The following is an 18898-nucleotide window of genomic DNA, read 5'->3' as shown; positions in this document are numbered from 1 at the left end:
GGCGGCAAAAGGAAGGAAAGCCGAATGCTGGGAGCGGAGGAGCTGGTAAGCTGAAAAAAACCTGACTTTTTTTTTTTTTTTTTAATGTGTATCAGTGCTCTAGCTGCATGTACACCTGCAGGCCAGAAAAAGAGGGCATCAGATTTCAGCATAGATGGTTGTGAGCCACCATGTGGTTACTGGGAATTGAACTCAGGACCTCTGAGCCATCACTCCAGCCCCTAGTCCTTGCTTTCTACCTTGTTTGAGATAGGATCTTACGGCTGGAGAGATGGCTCAGCCATTAAAGGGTAGGCTCACAACCAAAGAGATGTGTGTGTGTGTGTGTGTGTGTGTGTGTGTGTGTGTGTGTGTGTTACCAGGCATACACCAGTAAGCTGGCCCACCTCCCATCTTGCCACAGGATCACAGACAAGCTAAGCATCACTATTCATTGCCCTCTACACCTGCCTGTGGCCACAGGGTGACCGCTGCCTCCCACTCCTTCTGCTGTGCTTTCTCGGCCTTGATGAACTCTCCGGCCTGGACACACCACAACGACCCTTTCCTTCCTGGGCTGTAGAGATGGTTCAGTAAGTAAAGCGTTTACTGTGCAAACAGGAAGATCTGAGTTTGAACCCCCCAGAACCCATGTAAATATAGGTGCTATGGTACATGTTTCTTTATTTATTTTTGGTTTCTCAAGGCAGGGTTTCTTTGTATAGCTCTGGCTGTCCTGGAACTCACTCTGTAGACCAGGCTGGTCTTGAACTCATAAGAGATTCACTTGCCTGTGCCTCCCAAGTGCTTGGGATTAAAGGAGTGCACCTGCTTAGCTTGCTTTTCTGCTTCTTACACAAATACATGGCTTGGGCTGAACCCAGAGAGTTTCTACCTAATTATCCCTAGGCCTAGGGCCTGGAAGCTTCTAGCCTCCATATAATCTAATCTTCTGCAAGCCTGGACCTCGAAGGCTTCAGATTCCAACCTCCATTTGTTAGCCAAGGCTTTGAAAGTTTTCAGCCTCCAAGACTTACTGCTGAATAACTGGCTCTTTTCTGGGTTGTTTTTTTTTTTTTTTTTTTTTTTCTGAACTCTGGCTGGCTGGTTCAACTCAGTTGTTCTGGCTCAAAACTCCTCTCCAAGCTGACTGATTCAAACTGGCTTCTCTCTGCTTCTCACTGAATGGCTCTGCTTGAAAAAAAAATTGTCTCTGAACTCCACAATCTCTCTTGCTCTCTCACTGCGCTGAGCTCTTAAGCAGCTTCTCTTTACTGTCTGCTCTCATGAGAGTTCGGGGTAGCCTTGGCTGTCTTGGACTCACTTTGTAGACCAGGCCTGCCTCTGCCTCCCGAGTGCTGGGATTAAAGGCGTGCACCACCACAGCCCAGCCGCTATTCTTTTAAAAACATAGAGATGCCCTGGGGTCTGTGCTGCTACCTGAAGACATGTTGATGCCAGTGGGCCATGCTGCCACTGGAAGCCATAAAGATGTCCGTACTTTGTGCTGCCACCTTTGGTGTCTGTGGCTGGTTGATGTCTGAAAGCCATGATGGTGTCTGTGGACTGTGTAGATGCCAGAAGTCGTGTGGAAGTCCATGATCCAAGCTGCCACTGACTGTAAAGGACATGGAAGCTTCTTTTGCCATGGTATTGGTGACTTCAGACTCACAGCTGAGAATGAGGACCGTAGAAGGCTTCTGTGATAACCTCCGCCCCCCCCCCAACAACCACATTCCCCAAAATAAACAGTCTAGACAGGAAACCATTAAAAAGAACTCTTAAAATCTTGATCAGGAGCCTGCAGTGTATTTCTTCACAGTTGATGGCTTCTGGCAGGGGAGTGGGTGGGTAACGACTCAGTTTTCTTTAAGGAGCTGGCCACCGGGAGTTGGATCATGTTCCCGTGAGTATAAGGGGGACACAGATTGGACTAGGTAATTCTTGTTCTTCTTCTTCTTCTTCTTCTTCTTCTTCTTCTTCTTCTTCTTCTTCTTCTTCTTCTTCTTTTCTTTTCTTTAGGGAGGTCATAAGGAAGGGGGTGTGGACCTGGGAAGACTCCCAAATAATCAATAAATGTTATATAAGGGGGAAAACACACAGATGCGGGGAAGGGAGAAGGATATGTAAAAACAGAGGTAGTTATTTAACATCCCATGGGGAACACGTAGCACCTTTCATCTTCATTTAAAAGTAGATGTGCCGGGCGTGGTGGCACACACCTTTACTCCCAGCACTTGGGAGGCAGAGGCAGGTGGATTGCTGTGAGTTCAATGCCAGCCTGGTCTACAAAGTGAGGTCAGGACAGCCAAGGCTACACAGAGAAACCCTGTCTCAAAAAATAAAATAAAATAAAATAAAAATAAAAGTAGATGTGTGTTTATTGCAATTTTTAAAAAGAGGTTAGAGATCAAGGCATCTAAAACCAAGAATACAGCCAGGACTACAAAAGAAACCCTATCTCTAAAATAAAATAAAATAAACCAAGAATATCAAGGATAGCCTGGGGTCCCTGACACTAACAAAGGACTTAGACTAAAATTCTCTCTCTAAGCTGACATCTTGGTTTGGAGCTTCTGAGTGCAGGACTGTGAAAGAATAAATATCTGTTGTTTCAAGCCCCTTGGTTTGTGGTCAGCTTCCCCTAAGAAACAAACAGACAGGAAGAAGGTAGGAGTTAAAGGACTGAGCTTGAGGACTGGCAGTGTATTCTCTATCCTGTCATCAAGAATCTGGGACTCGGTGGGCTCAGCCGCTAATAAGGGCTTGTAGGGGACGGGTGTGGTGTTCATAAGAAGCAAAGAAGAGCCAGGTGGGATCTTAACACTCAGGAGGCAGAGGCAGAGGCAGGTGGATCTCTGTCAGTTCAAGGTCAGCCTGGTGAACATAGTGATTCCAGGCTGGTCAGGGATACATAGTGAGTCCCTGTCTAAAAGAAAACAGAGGGAGGGGAAAGAAGAAGGCTGCACAGCTGCTGAACAAAAGACCACTTGCCCCCTGCTGTCTGGTCCTACAAAGACCACTGTTGTCATTGTCCACACGAACAGGATGGATGTAGATTGGGACCCCACAGATGTAGTCCAAGGAGTTTCAAGGCTTGGTGTCTTTTTAGGAAAAGGGTTATCAGGAGTCACACCACAGTGTTTGTAGAGGAAATGGAGGTTGCTAGAGGCAATACTTTGAAAGCGAGCTAGGAGAAGGTATGTCCTTTGATTATCAGTATAGTCTGGCTGCTTAAAAGGCTACCATGGTGTCTTAGTCAGTGTTCTATTGCTGTGAAGAGACACAATGACCATGCAATTCTTATAAAACAAAGCATCTAATTGAGCTTTAGCCCATTATCCTCGGGGGCTGGGGGCAGGGGAGAGCATGGTGGGATGCAGGCAGGCACAGTGATGGAGAAGGAGACTTTTTTTTTTTTTTGGTTTTTCAAGACAAGGTTTCTTCTGTGTAGTCTTGGTTATTTTAGACTCACTTTGTAGACCAGCCTGTCCTCACATTCACAGCAATCCACCTGCCTCTGCCTCCCGAGTGCTGGGATTAAAGGCGTGTGCCACCACACTCAGCGAGAATTTTGTATCCAGATACAGAGGCAGAAGGAAGAGAGGCAGCCACTGGGCCTGGCTTAGGCTTCTGAAACTCCAAAGCCCACCCCCAGGAACACACTTCCTCCCACAAGGCCACACCTCCTAATCCCTGTCAAGTAGTGTTGCTGCTCTCTCATGAGCAAGCATTCAAATATATGAGCCCATGGGGGCCATTTCTAGGCATTCCTATTCAAACCACCGTACATGGATTCAAAAATATTACTTTTATTTTTTTCATTTTCTATCCAGGTATATTAAATCAAATCAGACGTCTACATTGTAATTCTATAATTATAGTCTCTCCCTTCTGTGTGTGTGTGTGCACACGCATGTGCGTGTGTGCTATGCTGACTGACCAGCAAGCCCCAGGGATCTACTGTCTCTAATCCCCAGCACTGAGTTATAGACACATGCCACAGTACCGAATTTTTTAGGTGGATGTTGGGGATCTGAACTTCGGTCCTTGTGCTTGCACAGCAAGTACTTTATACACCGAGCCAGCTCCTCAACCCCTAGTTATAGGCTTCTCCCTGAGTTTTCAGCAGACAGTGAACCAGAAGTGGACGGAGGCTCAGAGGAAGGAGCGTGTGCCTGAGGCTGTGAGTGTGTGCGCTGGTAAGATGCGGAGTGCTTAGAAGGAGTGTGCACCTAAGGCCGTGACTGTGTGCATTGGTAAGGTGGGGAGTGCTTAGAAGTGGGGCCTCTTGGGACCAGGGTATTCTTTAGTGGTAGAAGGCGCATGTGAAAAGCTGGGTTCAATCCCAGGTGCTACAAGTAAGGAAAAGAGATTCTGACATCTCGGCCAACAGCGCCTTCTGATACACTCATGTTACAGGTTTGCAGGGGCAGCTCCCATCTCTCCTGTCCCCACTTTTCCTATTGCTACAGCAGCGGCAGAGGGTGTTACTCTGGGTTAACCATGCTCAGAGGTTATCTGCTTGCCTGTCTTTTGGTCACAGCCATGGCTCCTCCTGCCTTGTCCCTGCTGAGAAAACCCATCTCCAGATGGGTTGTCTGACTCTGACAGCAATATGCAGTTGTTATTTTTGTTACTGTGATTGTCTTTTCCTTAATATGACCTTTTGGCATACACCCTTGGCACAGGCACAAGAGCTTGTTAAAGCTAATGCCTTGTTTAATGGAGTCTTAAAGATCAAAGCCAGAAGATCAGGGCGAGCAAGCGTCTTCCAAGACCCTGAAAAGCATTTTCCTCCCGCAAAGTTTTGACGTCCCGCCTCCCCTGTTTGTTCAGACGATTCTGAGCTGTAATAGAATCTTCTTGCTCTAATTGCAGCCCAATGAAGACAGACAATGCGTGCTTATTTATTAAAGTCTACAAAGACCAGGATGAAAATTAAGAACAGAATCAAATCAAAGGCTTAGATATTTTATCATGCATACCATCACCCACGTAGCACAGGCCTGCCAACTGAGGAGGGGAGGTAGAAAAAAGGATGAAAGGATGGTAAGAAACAGGGAAGACGGTGAGAGGAGAGCTCTCTTGTTGAAAGGGCCTAGTCTGAACTCTGCTGACAGTATCTGAAGTTAGCAGAACACAGAAAGAGTTCGGAAGAGATGCACAACTCAAGGTTGACCAGATGGCTCAATGGTAAAAGGCTCACTACAAAAGCCTGGTGACCTGAATTTTGTCCCTGAAATCCACGTAAAGGTGGATGATGAAAACTGACTCCACAAAGTTGTCCTCTGATGTCCAGGCATGCACATTTATATACATGTTTTTGTGCATTTATGCAAATAATAATGGTAAACTTTAAGTACATCTTTCATTCATCAGTCAATGTATTGGGTACCTACTAACAAGTAGGCAATACAAGGGGTTGGGTTGGGGATCTGGGATTATAAAAAAGAGGAAGATAAAGCCTTTGCTCTTGGGAAGTGAGAAAGATTAAAAATCAAAGCCTCTACAAAGTTCACAGAGGAGGTAGCTGGGGAGAATGTCTGGGGAAGTAAAAGCAGGGAGCTATAAAGAGCATTTTAGGAGAATTAATAAGATGCTGGGTGTGGTGGCACAAACCTATAATCCCAGGACTTTGGAGGCAGAGGCAGGTGGATCTCTATGAGTTTGAGGCCAGCCTAAATGGAAAATTCCAGGCAATCCCGGGCTACAGAGTGAGACCCTGTCTCAAAGAAAAAAGAGAGGCTGGAGAGATGGCTCAGAGGTTAAGAGCACTGGCTGCTCTTCCAAAGGTCCTGAGTTCAATTCCCAGCAACCACATGATGGGTCACAGCCACCTATAATGTGATCTTCTTCTGGCGTGCAGGTGTACATGCAGGCAAAACACTGTATACATAATAAATAAATAAATCTTTGAAGAAGAGGAGGAGAAGGAAGAGGTGGAGGGAGAGAAAGAAAGAAAGGAAGGAAGGAATAAAACAAGAAAAGAGAAAGAAAAGTGCTAGTAGGTTTTGAGCGGTGGTCGGAGGAGCAAACAGGCAGGCTAGGAACTGATTATGGAAAATCTTTCCTACCACACAAGAAATGTGGCTATTATGTGAATGCAGCCTCGGTGGAGGTGAAATGAAAGTTCCTCGTTTAACAGCTTCAGCTTCGTGATTAGATTTTGCTTATAAGCGATAGATCAGACTAAAGGCAGGGAGGCTGAAGGGTGAGGGGAGAGTGGGAGGAAGACAGAGCTGACGGAGCAGGAGGAGGGAGAGAGGGGCTAAGAGCTGGGAAGGAGTCAGTGTGGACACAGAGATCCCAGGTGGGATGGTGAGGTGGGCGGTAGCCCTATTTACAGAGACCGAGGAGGACAAAGCGAGCAGTGGGGTTGGCAGGGAACCGTCACACTCACTTCAGACTGTTTGATGTCCCTGGCGGCTCGCCAGCAGATACCAGCAAGGCAGTTTCTGTTTGTTTATTCAGTGCTTGGAGATGTGGTCCAGGATTCACCCACACCCTGCCCCTGAGCTATAACCCACTGACAGAGACTACAGAGCGGGAGGTAGAGGCCAACTAAGGACATCTGGCACAGGTGCAGACACACCCGCAGGTGAAAAAACAAAACAGTCACCAGCAGATAGTGCCTGTGACGATGGCATTTGGAGCTGCCAACCAGAAAGAACGGAGAAGAACTGGTGAGCCAAGAAATGGACACCGGCTAGATGAAGAAACCCTTAAGGAGGCATGGCTACTCGGGAACAACCAATTCTCCCATGAATTGCAAACATCTGTGGTGATGGTAAAGCACTATGGAAAGTAGCATCCTTCCTAAATCTTCTTTCTTGGATCCCACCCACACAGCACTTCTTTTCTCATGCAGAGCCCTTCCTCTTCTTCTGGTAACCTTTTCTAGACAGTTGCCTGTGGTGATCCAGTAAAGAAGATAACATATTGCTTCAAGAATTCATTTTTGAGCCAGGTACAGCGGCGTGTGCCTATAATCCCAGCACTCCAGGAGGCAGAGGCAGGCGGATCTCTTGTGATTTTTGAGGCCAGCCTGATCTACAAAGCGAGTCTAGGACAACCAGGAATACACAGAGAAACCCTATCTCAAGAAACCAAAAAAATAAATAAAATTTAAATTGCATCTTTCTATTAGTACACACACACACACACACACACACACACACACACACACACACACGTGCTCGTGTGCGTGCCACAGTGCACATGTAGATGTAAAAAGATGCCAGTTCTACTGTGTGGATTCCAGGGATTGAACTTGGCTCATCAAATTGAGTGGCAAGCACCTTTACCTGCTGAGCCTCCTTGTGATCCTGTGCCTTCTGTTTGAGACAGGGTCTCCCCAAGTTACCCAGGCTGGCCTTGAACCCATTTTGTAGCCCAGGCATCCTTCAGACTTGTATTTTTACTCTCCCCACATAGCTGGGATTACAAACCTGCACTACCAGGCCCAGTTCGTAAATCATCTGTCTTGGGTTTTGTTTGGTTCTGGTTTTAGTTTTGGTTTTTTGAGAGCATAAGTTATTAGAGCAGGATACAACACGTAAATGGTTAAAAAAAAAAAATCAAAATGCAAAAACGTGATGAAAAGTCTGAGGGGACACACCTCTGTAGTCCCAGTCACTCTGTAGGCTGAGGCAGAATTGCCTGAGCCCAGAAGCCCCAAGATCAGTTTTCACAACTTAGCAAGATGTTGTTTCAAAAAAAGAAAACCACATTCTGGTCCCTGACCTCTAGTTCTCAATCATAGTACCTTGTTTTTTAGTCTGCTGGCCATTAGGTGTTTGTCCAGACACCATCAGTGTATCTGGAAATGTGCATTTACAAGGACATAGTCTTGGTTGTGCACGCCTTTAATCTCTGTACTCCAGAGGCAGAAGCAGGTCTGTGAGCTGGAGGCCAGCCTGGTCCGTACAGCGTTGTCCACGTCAGCCATAGTGAGACCCTGTCTGAAAAACAAAAACAATTTAACCCCCACACAAATAACTGTTCTTCTTTTTCTTCCCCTGTTGGTAACAAACGATACCACTGTCTGCACCTTAGTTGAGTTTTATTTATTTTGTTTGTTTGGCTAGTTTGGTTTTTTTGTTTTTTGAGACAAGGTTTCTCTGTGTGGCCCTGACTGTCCTGGACTCATTTTGTAGACCAGGCTGGCCTCGAACTCACAGATTCACCTGCCTCTGCCTCCCTGAGTTCTGGGACTACAAGTGTGCAGTCATCACAGCCGGCTTTTACCTAGGTTTTTAATACAGTCCGAACAAGACGGGTTTGGTTTGTTTGTTTGTTTCAGCTCCATCACTGCCAAACAAGGGGGAAGATCCTGCACTGGCTTCTCTTTCCCCTTCTCTGTGATGGCCAGGGTGCATCGGCTTCTCCTTCCCCTTCTCCATGATGACCAGGTACAAAGGTACCTGCTGCAGTGAACCTTGAACTTTCCTTTACCCCTGTTCTTAACGATCTTGGCAGATGCAGCATCCTTTCCCCTGGCTGTAAGCAAAAAATCCTTGATTTCTTCGGTTTTTCCAACTATCACGGTCCCCAAAGCAGAGAATAGAAAAGAAGCCATAGCTGAATTTTTGTTTTGTTTTGTTTTGTTTTGTTTTGTTTTGTTGGTTGGTTAGTTTTTCAAGACAGGGTTTCTCTGTGTAGCTTTGACTGTCCTAGAGTCACTTTGTAGACCAGGTTGTCTACAGGTTGTAGACCAGACCTGTCTCTGCCTCCCAAGTGCTGGAATTAAAGGTGTGTGCCACCACGCCCAGCTGTTTTGTATTCTTTTTTCACATACCTGTGTATTGGAACCTATTTCAGATTGCCAAGTTAATGCTGCCTGTTACTTGTTATTTATTATCTGCTAATCAATGTGTTGTTAATGAGGGGTACGCATTGCAAGGCCCCCGTACAGGGGGCAGCTTTATGGAACTGGTTCTCCCCTTACACCTTCCCAGGATGTGACCTCAGGTTTGCACAGCAATCACCTGCAAGCACCGATGCATCTGGCCAACCCTTATTTTATCATTTTATTTTCTCTTTGCAGTGTGAGAGAGAGAGAGAGAGAGAGAGAGAGAGAGAGAGAGAGAGAGAGAGAGAGAAAGAGGAAGAAAGCAGGCTGAGCAAGCCAGTAAGCAGCACTCCTCCATGGCCTCTGCATCAGCTCCTGCCTCCTGCTTCCGGCCCTGTTTGAGTGCCTATCCTGACTTTTGGTGATGAACAGCGTGGATGTAAGCTGACTAAGCCCTTTCCTTCCAACTTGTTTTTTTTTGTTTTGTTTTGTTTTTGGTCTTGGTGTTTTGTTACAGCAATAGTCACTATTCAGCTAGACTGACTAACTAGTCTAATCAGGACTCATCCTAGCACAGGCACCTTTATAGAACTCACCATGTTTGTAGGTCACATTTGAGACTCAAACTCTCAGAGATCTACCTGCCTCTACCTCCCAAGTGCAGGTACTAAAGGTACACACCACCATGCCTGCCTTACTTTTATTTTTAAGCAAACAGGTAATCAAGGTCTATTTTAGCAAGCAAAGGATTTCTGGCAGGTTTCCTCAGATATGACACAAAGGCAGAAAGCAAGTGCACCTTGGGGAACATGGAGGTCAGCCAAAACCAAGCAGTAGGGACCCTATTTCTTTATAAGTAAAGCTGTTTTCTTAGCAGGCAACAAAGAAAATAATGGCTCTCTCACAAGACACTAGACGCTCCCATGAACAGCAGTGACTCTAGGCAAGAGGCTTGTCCACCAGAGCTGTGTGAGAGGTAGCGGTGCCAATGGTGAGAACTCCACTCCCACTGTAGGGTGGGGTGCCCCACATTTACAAGACCGAAGTGGGAAGCAAGGCTGTTTACTGTCTTCGTTACTGTCTGGGACGATCCACTTGCTCAGAAAACCCACCTAGTCCTGAAGTCTCTCCGGAGCTTCTAATGCTAATAGATGATTTGATCTTCAGCCTCACCCCTGCCCAGACTTCCCGGCATGGCTTCCCCACCCCACCCCACCCCACCCAGCTCTCTCAAGTTTTTCTTGAAATGCCCTAGAGAAACAGCTTTCTGCCCTTGGTCTATCCTGTGGGCATTTTGGTACATGACCTAGCAAGGTTAATTAGTCCATACATTGGATACCCAGAAAGACCCCATAAATTTAGGATTTGATATTATCATATTAATTATGTTTTGCCTTTTTTTCCCTGGTACTAGGCTGGAGCCTGAGGCCCTGTACTAGTCAAGTGTTCTATCGTTGAGGTATAATTGTGTTCAGAATCCTGGGAAAGGGCTGGAGTGACGATTCAAAGGCAAAGAGTACTCTGCCATTCCAACTGCCTATAACTCCAACTCCAGGAAATGCAAGGGCTCTGGCCGCTGTGCACACCTGCACTTATGTACACACGTCCACATGCCTATACACATAGATTATAATAAAATATATACATTTTTTTTGTTTTTCTTTTTGTTTGTTTTTTAGGTTTGTTTTTGTTTTGGGGTTTTTTGTTGTTGTTATTGTTGTTTTGTTTTGTTTTGTTTTGTTTGAGACAGAGTTTCTTGTGTACTTGGCTGTCCTAGACTCACTTTGTAGACCAGGCTGGCCTCGAACTCACAGAGATCCACCTGCCTCTGCCTCTCGAGTGCTGGGATTGAAAGCGTGCACCACCACGCCCGGCTGTAATAAAATATTTTTTAAAGAATCTTGGGGAAAAAATTATAAAGAGAAACATGAATGACCTCGAGCAATTGAAGCAAAATGGTCCCATTTGTCTAAAATACTGAGATGCTCCCCAGCTCCAGGGGTCCCTCTTGGACCCCAAATTATGGGAATTTGTGTGTGTAGCATGAGAGGGGCCAAAGAGCCACATTTTTTGGTTCTTCGTCTTAAAGTCTATGTAGTTCCTTGCATGCCAGACACCATGACTATGAAGATAAATGGGCCTGGAATTCATGGGTCAGAGGTTTGACAAGGCACTGGCATGAAAAACAACTGCTCCAAAAGTTATATGTGGCTGGGGAGATGGCTCAGTGAGTAAAACATTTGTCACCAAGTCTGAAAACCTGAGTTGCATCCCCAGGTGGAAAGAAGGAGTTCCTCACAGGCTCTCTTCTGACACATGCCCTACTAATACCCGCCTGCCCCACCCCCCAAAGGGTGATAAATATCACTGGATAATGAAGAGTGAGTGCTTCGGAGTGGGGATGTGGCTTGGTTGTAGAGCACTTGCCTGGCGAGTGCAAAGCCCCAGGTTAAATCTTAAGCACAGAAGGGAGAAAAAAAAAAGGGGGTGAGAGGAGCTGGGAGTAGTGGCTCATGCCTTTAATCCCAGCACTTGGGAGGCAGAGGCAAGTAGACCTCTGTGGGTTCGATGCCAGTCTGGTCTACAAAGTAAGTCTAGAACAGCCAAGGCTACGCAGAGAAGCCCTTTCTTGAAAAACCTAAAAAAAAAAAAAAAAAAAAAAAGAGGGGGGTGGGGAGAATTGGGCTTGGAGGTTAAGAGCACTGACTGTCCTTCCAGAGGTCTTGAGTTCAATTCCAAGCAACCACACAGTGGCTCACAACCATCTATAATGTGATCTGATGCCCTCTTCTGGCCTGCAGGTGTGTGTGCAGACAGAGCACTGTATATGTAATAATAAATAAATAATCTAAAAAAAAATTTTTTTAAGGAAAAAAATTAAGTCTCAGCAGAATGACATATTTTGTGGTTTTTATGTGCTTCAGACCAGTTACTTAATGTGGGTGAAGTTCTAGGTTTGATCTTGGGGTGCTGGGGACGGGTGAGGGGGGATTCTACCAGAACTCAGGAGGCTCAGTCAGGAGGAGTCTGTTTCAAAGTCTTTGCCTATGACGAAATCTCAGATTGCTCCACCTGTTTTCTTCTGTCGTCTTACATTCAGGTGTTTGATCAAGCGAATCGACCTTCCTGCAGGGTAAGCCCTGCAGATCTGGTCTCATTCTCCTAGTGCCGGTTTCCCAGATTCATTTTATTATGGCTGGTTTTAATGTCAGCTAGGCACAAATTAGAATCACTTGAGAAGGGCCCCTCACTAGGAGAACTTCCCCAATTGCTTTGATGGATGCGGAGAGGCACACCCTGATCTGTGGGAAGCACCTCGTGGGAACGGCACTGATAAAAAGAGCTTGTCAGAAGGAAGACCTTGGAGCCTTGAGCTTGCCTGGCTTCTCTTTTGTTACCAAATTGAATTGCCCCATTGCTGAGGCTGTGGCTGTGGCTGTGGCTGCAGCTGTGCTTACAGCTGTGGCTGTGGCTGTGGCTGCAGCTGTGCTTACAGCTGTGCTTGCAGCTGTGGCTGTGGCTGCAGTTGTGCTTGCAGCTGCGGCTGTGGCTGCAGCTGTGCTTGCAGCTGTGGCTGTGGCTGCTGCTGTGCTTGCAGCTGTGGCTGTGGCTGCAGCTGTGGTTGCAGCTGCTGCATTCTATCCCTGCTATCAGAACCAGCATTTCCACGTTTTGGTCACAGACTTGGGACCAATAGCTCTCAAGGAACTTGGGACTCCTGGGGTGCCCTGCCTTGTGAACTCAGCAACTACCTGCTGTCACCCCTCCATGAGAGAAAGCAATTGTGGGACTACTACAACTGCTACCGGATTTCTCAGGTCTTGGATGTGAGTCTGTTCTTGTTACTAATTTAAAGATGATTTAATAAATTCTTGCACACACCTGTGCACACACTCACCCCTTTGGTTCTGCTTCTCAAGAAAAATGTGACTGATACATATTGGGTGAACTCACTGTCTTATCTTCCCCTCCTGGTTGACATAAATGCCAAGCTACATCTAAACCCTTCTTCTAGGACCTTCTCCCTTGGGTGAGCTCTCCCTCTACCAGACAGGGTCTCTCTGTGTAGCTCTGACTGTCCTGGACTCGCTTTGTAAACCGGGCTAGCCTTGAACTCACAGAGATCCACTTGCCTCTGCCTCTCTAAGTGAGATGACAGGCTGTTACCGGACTTTTTAAAAGTATAGCCTCATAGTATCTAAAAATAGGAATTGTTTAAAACCGTATATTTTGGACCATAAGGTGCACCTGACCATAAGACACATCCAGTTTTTAGAGCAGTAAAACGAGAAAAACAGTAAAAAACAAAAACAAAAACAAAAACAAAAAAAGCCAGGCATGGTGGCACACACTTATAATCCCAGCACTCAGGAGGCAGGAGCAGGTGGATCGCTGTGAGTTCGAGACTAGCCTGGTCTACAAAGCGGGTCCAGGACAGCCAAGGCTACACAGAGAAACTCTGTCTCAAAAAAAACAAAAAACAAAAAACAAAAAACAAAAAAAAAAAAGAAAAAAAAAGAAAAAACAAAACAAAACAAAAAAATCAATGGGACCATAAAGTACACTGTAATCCTCTCCACACCCAACTTTTTTCTTTTTCTTTTTTAGGGGAAAAAAGTATGTCTTATGGTCTGAAAAACACGGTACTTCTTCCTATTTTTGTCCAGATTTCTCCTGACGTAAAGCCCTAGCTAAGAAGTTTACCATTGTTTCTTTGATTTCTATTTGATGACTGAGCTATAATGTGTCTTGAGAAGTTCTTTTCTTTTTTTTTTTTTTTAAGATTTATTTATTTATTATGTATACAGCATTCTGCCTGCAGGCCAGAAGAGATGGTTGTGAGACATCACGTGGTTGCTGGGAATTGAACTCATGACTTCGGAAGAGCAGTCAGTGCTCTTAACCTCTGAGCCATCTCCCTAGCCCCGAGAAGCTCTTTTCTGATCACATCTATTTGAGGTTCCAAATGCCTCTTGCGTTTTGATATCCATATCCCCTTCTTAGATTTGGGAGATTTTCTGCCATAATTTTGCTGAGTAATTCTGTATGCCTTAACTTAATCTCAATTCTCATCTCATCTCAGAATTCTTAGTTGCTGTGGTCATTTTTTTTTCCTTATTGCTGTTAACATATAATAGTTGCCCAATTTTTGTCCTCTATTCCTGATATTTTTTCTTCTGTTTACTCAAGTCTATTGATGATGAGTTTGTTTGTATTTTTTATATTTGGTTTATTGATTTTGTTCATTTCCAACATTTCTATGTTCTTTTTCAGAAGTAATTTCCTTTTTGTTTTGTTTTGTGGGGCTTTTTGTTTTTTTGAGACAGGGTTTCTCTGTTTAGCCTGGGCTGTTCTGGACTCTCCTTGTAGATCAGGCTGGCCTCAAACTCAAAGCAATCCACCTGCCTCTGCCTCCCAAGTACTGGGATTAAAGGTATACGCCACCTCATCTGGCTCAGAAATCATTTCCTTAATAAAATAAAAAGCTATGGATGGGGGTGAAACTAGAACAAGAGGATCAAACGGGGGAAGAAAAGAGAAGGGTAGAAAAGTGAATACAAGCAGGGACAGCTCAAACTGAGAGCCGTTTGAGGGGTCATTTGGAAGCCTAACACAGGAGACGCTTCTTAAAATATATACATATATGAAAGTTATCTAAGTGGAATTGCCAAAAACCCGTGGTAACAGAGCCCCAACTGGGCATCCCTCATGACCAAATGAAGACTCCAGTTCCAGAAATGAATTACATCTAGTCGAGCTGTTGGCCAAAGAGGCTCCCAAGGAAATCCCCCAAGCCCCAGGCTATTGCTAAAGCCTGGGTTTGCTCTCAACAAGCTGACGGTAAGGTCCTATTGTTGAAGGCAACACCTACACAACTCATTGAGCACGAAGAAGCTGAGCTGGCGTCTACCTAGAGCTTAGTGTTCATGGTTCTAGAAGGTACTTTGTACAGTACCAAAGGAGAAAGGTAAACGCCAGTTCAACTACAAGCCCTTTGATCTACAATGGTGACGTGCCTGCAAGACGCACTGCTGCTATGGTGGCACAAAGCTTGTGGGAATAACCAATCCACTATTTGATGGGATTTAAGGCTCATTCCAAGAAATGGAACCCATGCTTGGATAGCCTACTATATGAAACTAGGTAGGCCAGAAACCTAGGGCAAAACCAAATACTACTGCTCTGCTAAAGGGATGGAGCAATAAATGACTCCTTTCTGCTATAGTCCTAGGTCAGTGAGTTGCTCATCCATCGTCAGAGAAGTTCCCTCCTAGAGTGGATGGGAATAAATACAGAAACCCACATCTGAATATGCAAAAAAGTGAGAGATCTTGGAACACTTGGTCCTAAACAGAATGTTTCTATCAAATCCCTCCTCTCAGAGTTCAGGGAATCCTGGGAAAAGGAAACAGAAAGGCTGTATGAGGGGACAGAGGACATCAAGGAAACAAGGCCTTCTAAACACAGAATGACTGATGGGCTCCCAGCATGCTCAGAGCCTGCATAGGTCCAAGCCAGATGCGGGTCCAGCGAGAATAGAAGTGGGCAGAAGGCCTCCATCTCCAACCCAAATGCTATCTTGATTGATACCCACTCACAGGTAAAAGAGTAGTTTGCTCCAACAGAGGCTCCCTGGGTCTGCAAAGCACTCTTCAGGGTAGGCGCCATGCCCGGCAGTAGCTGGCCAGCACAGAAAGAACACAAGGGCATTGTTGAAGGTACTTTGTCTCAAAACACTTTGTCTGGGCTTTTGGTTTTGGTCTGGGGTTTTTTTTTTGGCGGGGGCGGGGGGCTGGGGGGCGGGCGAGAGGGGTGGTTTCAAGACAGGGTTTCTCTGGGTAACCCTGGCTGCCCTCCTGGCCTTGAACTCAAGAATCTGCCTGCCTCTGCCTCCTCAGTGCTGGGATTAAAAGGGTGCACCACCATGAACAACTGAGCTGGGTTGTTTTTTTTTAACCTTACAGGTCTTTTGCATATACGTTATGGTTTCCGGTTTTGTGTTTTTATGGAATTTCTGTGTGTGCAAACATGTGTCTCTGCACCTATATGCTTTGCTTGTGATTTTTCTTTGGCTCTTTTTCTTCTGTTTGTTTTTCCTTATTCTGACCTGTTTTCGTTTTATATTGGATTATTATTTTTAGATGCTTATTTGTATTCTAATGAGATTGAGAGAGAGAAAAAAAGGCTGTGTATTTGAGTGGGTAGGAAAATAGGGAGGATCTGAGAGGAGTTGAAGGAGAAAACTGTAATAAGAATCTACTATATGAAAACTTCACTCCCACTTTTAAGGAGTTCTTTACTTCCTTGTTGAAACATTTTTTCCATGTTAGCTACATCTTTATTCATAGTGCTGATGTTCTCATCCATTTTACTGGCTTTCTTTTGTGTTCTCTCTTTCCTCCCTAGCTTCTTGCTATTTATTTGTATTTATTTGTTTATTTGACTCTTCTTTGAAGTCTTTGGTCATTATTCCTCATGAACTTGTGAGGTCCTCATCCGTCGCTAAATCTTGGAGTCGCTAAATCTTGGAGTTGAGACGTCAATCTTCGGGAGTCACGGCTTCCTTTTTCCTCTTTCCCGTGATTCTGTGAGGCAGCCTATACATCTGTGAGTTTGGAAATCTCTTAAGGCTTTATTTTGGAATCTTCCTATTGAGCAACCTCTGCTCTTAAGAACACAACCCCCAGTGCCATGCAGTGAGGAAACAACTGTCGTAACAGCAAGCCCATGAACCCACAGACAACGCAGACATGCAGTGAAAATGAACTAACTCCTTATCCCACTTACCTTTCTGTTGCTGTGACAAAACCCCATGACCAAGGACCCTTACCAGACAAAAGCACTTAACTGGGCTTATGTGGTCCCAGAGGGTTAGAGGTCCGTGGCTGCAGAGCAAATCCTACTGGTGGAACTCAAGCTGTTGGCAGGAGACACACACACACACATACACACACACACACACACATACACACACACACACACACACACACACACTAGGAATGGCTTGAATCTTTTGAAACCTCAACAACCAGCCCCAGGGACACACCTCCTCCGGCAAGGTCACAGTTCCACCACGTATGAGCCTATGGGGACCATTCTCATTTCAAGTGCCACACCCCTGGTTATTCATCACCGCTGATCAGGAGGTAGAGAACGAGAGTGCTAAGGTAGGAGTGCACTATGAGGTAAATGTGGAAATAAATGAGGTAAACGAATGAGGCAAGGAACACGTGTGGGAAGGACTGTAAGCTTTGTCACAGGTGAAAGCAGTCTTGGAGGGCTTTGCCCTTGGACACACCATGGATACTCCCTGAGATTAACCTTGAGATAGACTGGATGGAGCCATCCTGGGCCTGAATTCAGGAAGTGGATTGGGGGGGTCGGGGGAGGATGAGAGAGGCAGCAGGTTCGGACCGAGCTCGAGAGCACGTGAATCAGGGAAAAGGATCAGGGACCAGCACGCAGGCCAGAGACACCTAGGGACCCGTCCCGTGGAGCAGATACCAAAAGGTTCACTCTTGTTTCCCTTTAATCTTTTTTCCCTCTTGTGTAAGATAGTTGGGTTGTATAATAAAATTTAATTGTTAAGAAACAGAGTCAACAGACACGGAAAAATGGGGAAATAAAAGTTAACTAGAAGCCTGGCATGGTTGCGCATGCCTTGAATCCCAGCACTTGGGAGGCAGAGGCAGGTGGATTGCTGTGAGTTCAAGGTTAGCCTGGTCTACAAAGTGAGTACAGGACAGCCAAGGCTACACAGAGAAGCCCTGTCTTGAAAAACAAGGGAAAAAAAGTTAAAAAGGAAAAGAGGGGCCTGGACAAATGGCTCAGTGATTAAGAGTACTTGTTGCTTACAGAGAACCTGAGTTCAGTTATTGGTACACACATAGTGGCTTACAACAGTCTGTAACTCCAATCCCAGGGGGTCTGGACTCCCTGGGCACCTGGTACATGTGTAATGCACAGACAGACACACAGATAGACAGACAGACAGACAAAACACTCATACATATAAATAAATAAATCTTTTTAAAAATAGAGTGAAGGGCTGGAGAGATGGCTCAGAGGTTAAGAGCACTGACTGCTCTTCCAGAGGTCCTGAATTCAATTCCCAGCAACCACATGGTGGCTCCCAACCATCTACAGTGTAATCTGATGCCCTCTTCTAGCCTGTGAATGTATATGCAGGCAGAGCACTGTATACATAATAAATAAATAAATACATCTTTAAAAAAATAAAATTGTTAAAAAATAAAAATAGAGTGAAAAAATGTTATAAGGGGAAAATACTATAACTTCAAAAACTATTTTTTTTAATTTTAAGACAATTTCTTTTTGTTAATTTTTATTTTATGTGTATGGGTGCTTTGCCTGCGTGAATGTCTGTACCATATGCATGTAGGGCCCACAGGTGCCAGAACAAGGTGTTGGATCCCCTAAGATGGAGTTAGGGATGATTGTGAGATGCTGGGAATTCCCAGTATGTGAATACTGGGAATTGAATCCCACCCAGCATGCAGTCTTCTGCAAGAGTAAAACCAAAACAAAACAAAAATTCTTAACCATTGAACCATCTCTCCAGCCCCAAGAAAAGATTTTTTTTAAAGCAGACCAAAAATATTTCCCAATAATGCAAATTTAAAAATGTAAGAAGGTAAATAAAATATAAAACAAAACAAAGAAACAGAAAGCCAGAGGGGCTGGAGAGATGGCTCAGTGGTTAAGAGCACCGTCTGTTCTTCCAAAGGACCTGGATTCAAATCCCAGCACCCACATAGCAGTTCACAACTGTCTATATACTTCCAAGTTCCAGGGGATTTGACACTGATCACACAGACATACATAGAGGCAGAACACCAATAAATAAATAAATAAATAAAACAGAAAACCAGAAACAAACCAGCAGTGGCCCCACACTTGCAAACACTTGCTGGTTTTCTAAAGGACTTGCATTTGGTTCCCAGCATGCACATCGGGTGATGCACAACTGTCTGTGACGCCAGCTCCAGGGCATCCGAGGCCCAGTTCTGGCCTCTGCGGACACTCTCACACATGTGGGGTGCACACACATGCACATAAGTAAAAATACATCTTTAAAATGAGCAGGACTGGGGACAGAGCTCA

At 45.2% G+C, this 18898-nt stretch overlaps 1 protein-coding gene across 1 annotated transcript; it reads right to left on the bottom strand.

Annotated features, from left to right (window-relative positions):
• Nucleotides 1-8212: 8212 nt before the first annotated feature.
• On the bottom strand, nt 8213-8560 carry LOC127204932 (60S ribosomal protein L38-like). The gene has a single exon (XM_051164065.1). It carries the CDS (start codon nt 8558-8560, stop codon nt 8213-8215), a length of 348 nt encoding a protein of 115 aa, XP_051020022.1.
• Nucleotides 8561-18898: the final 10338 nt, after the last annotated feature.

Source organism: Acomys russatus, chromosome 21 (assembly GCF_903995435.1).
Source record: "Acomys russatus chromosome 21, mAcoRus1.1, whole genome shotgun sequence".
NCBI classification, from domain to species: Eukaryota; Metazoa; Chordata; class Mammalia; order Rodentia; family Muridae; genus Acomys; species Acomys russatus.
This window is presented reverse-complemented; position numbering and strand designations above follow the sequence as displayed.

Coding starts and splice junctions, on each gene's coding strand:
- LOC127204932 (XM_051164065.1), bottom strand. CDS start 8,560: ATGGCTTCTTTTCTATTCTCTGCTTTGGGGACCGTGATAGTTGGAAAA.